The following is an 8,376-nucleotide window of genomic DNA, read 5'->3' as shown; positions in this document are numbered from 1 at the left end:
GATACGCAACCTGAATGGAGTGGTATACTTCTGTGCTGGGCTTCTTGACCGTTGTGTGTGGGTGAGCCTGCATTATGTGGGATTGGTTAGTGTGTTTCAGGGAGATGGGACAGACATTGGTTGGTCCAAGGCGGGTTGATGAAATTGCTGTGAGGCATTGTGAGAGGCGTTTTAACCTAGGCGAGATGGACTTACGCATGTGAGGAGATGTCAGGCCAATAACAGTGAAGATAGCTCAAGGCGGGATGATGAAAGTGCTACCAAACAATGTTATTAGAAAGTTTGATAAAGGTGGGCTGTCTTTAACTTACCTTGGTGGATTGAAGCTAACACAAGGATAAGAGTTGACATTGTCGTCAAAGATATATGCAGTAGGTCTTCTGAAATGTAGTGGGATGACAGTGGAAGAAAGTCAAGAGATGATGGGGGTCTCCTCCCTGTCCGTCCAATTCTTATACTCTCCCATGGTATGTTCTTGTTTGTTTCCAGCCTCCCTCAATCTTTGACATGTCACCTGGCACCCGCCACTCCTAAAAGAGAAACTAAGTTACCAAAAAGGATGGCTTGTATATTGGGTAGCTTTCTTTATTCACTGTGGTTGATAACCCGTTCCATGAGGTTGATTTCATTGTGTAGAGTCAAAGGCTCTTCTCAACCATGATAGACTCATTTAAGTACAGTGGGCAAAAAAACCGTTCGAGTGTTGGTCACGTATGAAAAGATTAATTTATAACTTTGAAATTAAAAATGTTAAAAATATGAGATTATTCACAGGTATACTATATGGTGTTAGCTAAAGGATGAAACACTGATCATGTGATTTGTCCAAGAATTGACCAAACAGCAGCATACACAATTTGCTAAGTCATTCGAACAGTTTTTTTGCTAGTAATTTAAATGCTATAACTATGTATTATCACATGACTTTGTTGATATACCAAACAACTATCAATAAAATCATGTGACTACATGTTGAATAGGTATATAATAGCTACAACCAACCTCTTTATCCCCCCAATCAAGCATGAAACCCCTCTCTAAAGCAACCATTGCTACTATTGTCTCCCTTCTTACTTCTGGTCACTCCTATGCCTCTATCAAGGCCCAGACTGGAGCTAGTGCTGGTTTTATCACCAAGATTCGCCAAGACTACTATCCTGAGGCAGTGGTTTCCCATGGAAGACACTCAAAGAAGCTGACTGGTGCCAATATCACCTATACCAAGTGTGGAATTCGAACTGGACAAATCAAGAATGCTATGCAAGCTGCCAAGTCTCTGGCTACTATTAATGGGCCAGAATATCAGTCCTCAAACAGTTAGGAATGCACTCAAATCAATTGGCATGGTCTCAGTGGCAAAACAAAAGAAGCCTTTGTTATCAAAAAAGCATAGGAGGGCTAGATTGGAGTTTGCAGAAAGGCATTTGGAGTGGACTGTGGATGACTGGGCAAGGGTCTGGTGGTCAGATAAGACCAAAATCAACAGATTGGGTTCAGATGGCAGAAATCAGGTGTGGATAGACAAGGAAAACAGACAGGACCCCAGGAGGATCAAGCAAACTGTGAAGTTTGGAGGAGGAAACTTGATGATATGGGGTTGTATAGGATGGAAAGGAATTGGATTTGCCACTAGAATTGATGGAAAGATGGATGCTCAGTTATATACTGAGATCCTAGGTGATGAGCTCCTAAAATCCTTGGAGTAGTATAGTCAACAGGTAGAAGATATCCACTTTCAGCAAGACAATGACCCCAAGCACACCTCAAAATTGGCTAAGAAATGGTTTGAAGAGCAGAATTTTAGGGTCCTCATATGGCCTGCACAATCTCCAGATCTCAACCCCATTGAACATCTATGGGAATACCTCAAAAGAAGACTTAATAAACATGAAGTCCCACCAAAGGGTATCCATGAACTTTGGGAGAGGGTTTCAGATCAGAATATAAGCTCAGATCATCATGACGGTGGGGGTGAGGATGAAAACATACTAATACAAGCCGTCGCTGATGATATAAAGATTGAATACCATCCGAAATCCAAACGGGTTGAAGAGATCTTCCATTTTGAGGACTACAAATCAACACTCCCAGAGACTAAGCCTAAGAATGTGGATAGGAAACCATGGCTTCCATTCCATACTCGCCTTGACTTTGAGCTTGCAGAGTTCATGCATGACTCGCATTTAAATTCATCCCAATCTTCCACACTCTTATCAATTATTCACCAATGTATAAAAGACCCGGGCACTTTTACAATCAAGGATAGAAAGGATCTTGAAGCCTGTTGGGAACATGCACAAGTGCTTAAGGCTCAAGGAGTATGTTTAAATTATTTTTTACTTGAGAGATTATTATATTAATCAGACAATGTTGTCTAGTTTTCTACTTGGACTATTACAGTTCCATACAAAGGTGAAGAGAACAGCTTTGATCTCGCTTTTTGTCCAATTTGGGACTGGTGCTTAAGCTTATTAGAAAATCCAACTCTTGCACCTAAATTCAAATGGGATGCGGAGCGGCATTACAAATTTGATGCTAGCGCCCAAAGGTGGAAGCGATTTATTGATGAGCCGTGGACTGGAAATGCATGGTGGAAAGCACAGGTAAGTAGTATACATGCTTTAAAAAGAAAAATACTATAACTTCTATTACCTTTGTTAATAGTCAAAGCTACCCGATAGTGCAGGACTACTGTGCATAATTTTGTATGCTGATAAAACATGGTTATCCTCATTTGGAACACAAAAGGGATATCCAGTCATGGCTCGATGTGGAAATCTCCCTATAAATCTGCGAAATGGTGAAGGTGTAGGTGGTGGTAGAGTTGTAGGCTTATTACCGATTGTAAGTGATTAATATATTTCTTTTTTTAAGCCTTTACAAATCTAAAGAAAACTATATCATATACAGATTGAGGAAAATGCAGGGGAAACAGGTAAAAAAGGATTTGTCAACTTTAAATGGGTTGTTTGGCACAAATCCTTCTATGAAATCATCCAAAGTCTAGTAGATCATGCAAAAACTGGGTTCTATTTCTCTCAAAAGGACTTTCAACAATGGATATACCCTGTGATACTAATTTTATCGGCTGATTATGAGGAGCAGTACGTCACTTATTTGATAGCCAAACTATAAATCTATTGACCACAAGCTTTTAGATGTGTTATGGCGTTAATTCGTGGTACAAACAGTAATTTTCCTTGCCCTAGATGTCTTGTGCCACATCAAAATCTCACTGATCTTACAACAATATATCCCTTACGATCAGCTAAAGAAATGGGAAACATATTTGATGAAGCTTAGGAATTAAACAAAACAGATGCAGATAAGCTTCTGCAGATGTATGGTTTGCGCAACGTAGAGGTATGTATTGACATTATACTGGACAATAAACTCGTTGATTAATGCCAAAATTTTTCACAGAATGTCTTCCAACAAATCCAGAACACTGACATTTATGAAGCTCTATTATTTGACCGCTTACACAACAACCATAGAGGTGTATTTTCTGATCACTTATGGGAGGAGTACCAGAAGATTGTAAACAATCTAGGTAAAAAAACTGCAGCACTCGTTGACAAAAGGTATAATTGTACTCTATAATTATCACTAGTATGCTTGGGCGCTTATTTTGATAATTTTAGAGTAGACGAAATTCCGCATTGGAGTGGGCTTAATCACTTCAAAACACTTATGAAATCAGCAGGAGAGTTCACAGATGGAACAAAGTATGAAGATATATCAAAGGTATTTGTATATTGGTACTAATATTTGTAACTGACATATGTTTTGAAAGATTATTGTTTTTGCATCCAAAGATACAGTGGGCAAAAAAACCGTTTGAGTGTTGGTCACGTATAAAAAGATTAATTTATAATTTTGAAATTAAAAATGTTAAAAATATGAGATTATTTACGGATATACTATATGGTGTTAGCTAAAGGATGACACACTGATCATGTGATTTGTCCAAGAATTGACCAAACAGCAGCATACACAATTTGCTAAGTCATTTGAACAGTTTTTTTGCTAAACACTTGAGTATCAATAAATCATATCTACTAGTACTTTGTATGTCCACCCTTGGCCTTAATCACTGCTGCACACCTTCTAGGCATGCTAGCAATCAAATTCTGCACCACTTCCTTGGGTATTCCATTCCATTCATTCTCAACCCTCTTCCAAAGTTCATGGATACCCTTTGGTGGGACTTCATGTTCATTAAGTCTTCTTTTGAGGTATTCCCATAGATGTTCAATGGGGTTGAGATCTGGAGATTGTGCAGGCCATATGAGAACCCTAAAATTCTGCTCTTCAAACCATTTCTTGGCCAATTTTGAGGTGTGCTTGGGGTCATTGTCTTGCTGAAAGTGGATATCTTCTACCTATTGATCATACCACTCCAAGAATTTTAGGAGCTCATCACCTAGGATCTCAGTGTATAACTGAGCATCCATCTTCCCATCAATTCTAGTAGGAAATCTAATTCCTTCCCATCCCATACAACCCCACATCATTAAGTTTCCTCCTCCAAACTTCACAGTTTACTTGATCCTCCTGGGGTCCTGTCTGTTTTCCTTGTCTATCCACACCTGATCTCTGCCATCTGAACCCAATCTGTTGATTTTGGTTTCATCTGACCACCAGACCCTTGCCCAGTCATCCACTCATCCACAGTCCACTCCAAGTGCCTTTCTGCAAACTCCAATCTAGCCCTCTTATGCTTTTTTGATAACAAAGGCTTCTTTTGTTTTGCCACTGAGACCATGCCAGTTGATTTGAGTGCATTCCTAACTGTTTGAGGACTGATATTCTGGCCATTAATAGTAGCCAGAGACTTGGCAGCTTGCACAGCATTCTTGATTTGTTCAGTTCGAATTCCACACTTGGTATAGGTGATATTGGCACTAGTCAGCTTCTTTGGGCGTCCTCCATGGGAAACCACTGCCTCAGGACAGTAGTCTTGGCAAATCTTGGTGATAGAACCAGCACTAGCTCCAGTCTGGGCCTTGATAGAGGCATAAAAGTGACCAGAAGTAAGAAGAGAGACAATAGTAGCAATGGTTGCTTTAAAGAGGGGTTTCATGCTTGATTGGGGGGATAAAGAGATTGGTTGTAGCTATTATATACCTATTCAACATGTAGTCACATGATTTTATTGATAGTTGTTTGGTATATCAACAAAGTCATGTGATAATACATAGTTTATAGCATTTAAATTACTAGCAAAAAAACTGTTCGAATGACTTAGCAAATTGTGTATGCTGCTGTTTGGTCAATTCTTGGATAAATCACATGATCAGTGTGTCATCCTTTAGCTAACACCATATAGTATATCTGTGAATAATCTCATATTTTTAACATTTTTAATTTCAAAGTTATAAATTAATCTTTTCATACGTGACCAATACTCAAACGGTTTTTTTGCCCACTGTAAAAGGTTTGTTCAGTAGACAAAATATACTTATGTGCATGTAATTTACACATTAAATATATTTTGGGGAAGAAATAATGCACTAGCACTTGCAAATTATGCTTGAAATATGTTTTTGCACAGCCAATTGTGTTCATGGCAACATCAAGATAGGCCAAAAAGCAATCCATGCACCAAACAAATATTTTTGCCAACAAATTTTGTTTCATTCTTGATGCACTTTTCAAAAATAAGGAAAATATATTTATAGGGAATATTTCCCCACTTGAGTAGCCATATACATGAGCATTTTCCTATCAGTTTTTAAAAATTGTTCTACTCAACTTATCATGTCTTGGTTTTACAACAGCCACGGTACTAAATCCTACGCTGATACTGACAAATTGATTCACCAAGTCGTACTGGACCCGGATTTTGACCCCAAGAACTTTGATTCCTCCTTTTCTACTGCTCAAGAGGCAGCGCGTCTGGACAAAATCTCCACCCAAAAAAATTCTACAGATCCTACTTTGTCAGAAGTGTGTCAACCGGAAGCTGGGTGGATCAAGGGCAGCTTTTCAATACCAGTGCCATGCGACAGTTTCATATTCGAGTTGGAAGAAAAGGCTCCTCAATTTGTTGTTGAAAACGTCATGTATTAAAAACCTCTAGAAGTTATCAAACAGGCCTTTGCAGAATGCACCTCTGAGACGTATACGACCATACCGTACAGAGAATTTTGGCGTCCCTCACCCAACAAACCACCCAAACACTTATTCTCAGAGTCCTACATGGCGGACATTTTCAATGAAGAGTATGAAAAGATCAAGTCAGAGCCATGCACAGGTCTCCACAGACACCTGGAGCCCTTTGTCGTTGGTATCAGGATCTTTTCAGACTCTATCCACCTGACCAGTTTTGGCGATGCTTCTATATGGCCGATCCTTATGTATATCTTCAACCAGTCAAAATACACCAGAAGAAAACCTAAAGAATTCGCTGCACACCATATTGCGTATATCCCTAAAGTAAGTTTGTATTGACTGGCATGTACTATTCATATTAATGTTTGGGTCATAGCTCACAGACACTTTTCAAGATTGGCATCAGCAACAGTTTGGCAAAGCTGCGACATCTGAAATGCTCACCCATATGAGACGCAAGGTCAATACAGGTGTCTGGGGGCTATTGATAAATCTATAATACACGCAAGTATGCGTCTCAGCCGTTTGCGTATATATAACGGACTAGAATTTAACAGTACCTATAATACACGCAAGTATGCGTCTACATAGGTATCAGAAAACATTGTAAATAACATAGAACAAACAAGATGAACGTACCTCAGCCGTTTGCGTATATATAACGGACTGAGGTGCGAAGATGGAAAGATTTAAAAGATAACAGGGCGCAGAATGAGAACACGTAATAGCTAATGATACGCCATAAGAATGGCGAAAGCTACTTAACATCTTTAACACTCCCACTCGTGTTCAGGCGGAGACCTAGAGCCTTCATAAACTTCCAATGTTTGTCGCGTGATAGAGATTTTGTGAGAATGTCGGCAACCATGTCTTCTGTAGGGATATAGATAATGGAGGCTTGTCCTCTGGCAACAACATCATCACGTATGAAATGATACTTTCTTTGGATGTGCTTTGTTCGCGCACGGAATTGTGCGTCCTTAGATAGAATGATCACTGACTGATTGTTGCAGTGAAGCTTTGTTGGATCCTTTTGTTTCTTGTCAATATCTTCGAAAAAGGTACGTAGCCAGACTAGGTGTTGTGCGGCATTGCACAAACCTATATATTCAGATTCTGTAGAAGAGAGGGCAACCATTGACTGGAGCTTGCTGGCCCATCCAATTGCTCCCTGTGCTGTGATGAAACAGAAGCCCAAAGTGGATTTTGATGTGTCGGAGTCGCCTGACCAGTCTGCATCACTGAATCCTTCAAACGTGAAGTCATTGTGAAGCTTGAAATCCATGTCTAAGCCGATATCACGTCCATCGTAGCGTAATACCATATCTGACGTAGTGTTTAGATATCGGAGAGCTCGTTTGACGGCTTTCCAGTGGTGAAGCTTGGGACATGAGCTGAAGCGACCCAACACACCCACGGTGTATGCGAGATCTGGGCGCGTGCCTGCAACTGCGTATCCAAGGGATCCTATGGCGCTGGCGTACGACACTGTCTTCCCATTAATTTCCATCTCAAATCTGATTGAGTTGTCGGCGTCTGGAGTCGGGTCTTCAGCCATAAGGTGGACGCCGGGTGCCATTGGGGTCCACATGGGTTTTGAATCTTTCATTCCACATCGGTCAACAACTGTTTTGCAGTATTGAGATTGAGAAAGGGAAATCGTTCAATTCTTACGATCACGTATTAGCTGTATGCCAAGTATGTACGAAGCAGGGCCTAAGTCTTTCATTTTGAAGGCGCCGGAGAGCATGGTCTTGACTTTATTCATAAATGGTCGAGAGGTCGCTGCTAGAATAAAATCATCGACATATACCACTAGGAAGCAGACCTCGCCGTTTGGTTCACGGTATATGTAAAGACATGTCTCGGCATTGAGGCGAACAAAATTCATTGACTTGAGCTTCTTGTCGAGCGTGTGGTTCCAGGTTCGTCCTGCCTGCTTTAGTCCGTAAAGTGATCGTTTAAGTCGCCAGCAATGTCCTGATGGTATCTCAACCTCAGGAGGCGGCATGAGGTATAACTCTTCAACTAATTCTCCATTGAGGTATGCGGTTGACACGTCCATTTGATCCAACTCTAGATCATATTTGGCTGCAAGGGCGACAATGACCCGGATTGACTCAAGGTTTGCTACGGGAGCAAAAACCTCTTTGTAGTCGATTCCTTCCTTTTGAGAGTAACCTCTGGCGACAATGCGAATTTTATGCCGTTCAACGTTTCCGTTGCTGTCAAGTTTTATTCGCATAACAATCTTTGAGG

The 8,376-nt window shown here is 40.4% G+C and overlaps 1 protein-coding gene across 1 annotated transcript; it reads left to right on the top strand.

The window, feature by feature from the left end:
- Window positions 1–6,204: 6,204 nt before the first annotated feature.
- Window positions 6,205–6,616, top strand: JR316_0009288 (uncharacterized protein; the record flags this gene model as incomplete). The annotated part of the gene is made up of 2 exons (XM_047894992.1): window positions 6,205–6,441; window positions 6,494–6,616. The coding sequence occupies 2 exons, from the start codon at window positions 6,205–6,207 to the stop codon at window positions 6,614–6,616; spliced, it is 360 nt and encodes a 119-aa protein (XP_047746451.1).
- Window positions 6,617–8,376: the final 1,760 nt, after the last annotated feature.

The sequence above is a fragment of the Psilocybe cubensis genome, chromosome 8 (genome assembly GCF_017499595.1).
Source record: "Psilocybe cubensis strain MGC-MH-2018 chromosome 8, whole genome shotgun sequence".
Taxonomy (NCBI): Eukaryota; Fungi; Basidiomycota; class Agaricomycetes; order Agaricales; family Agrocybaceae; genus Psilocybe; species Psilocybe cubensis.
Note: the sequence above shows the minus strand (reverse complement) of the source record. Positions and strands in the feature narration are given on the sequence as shown.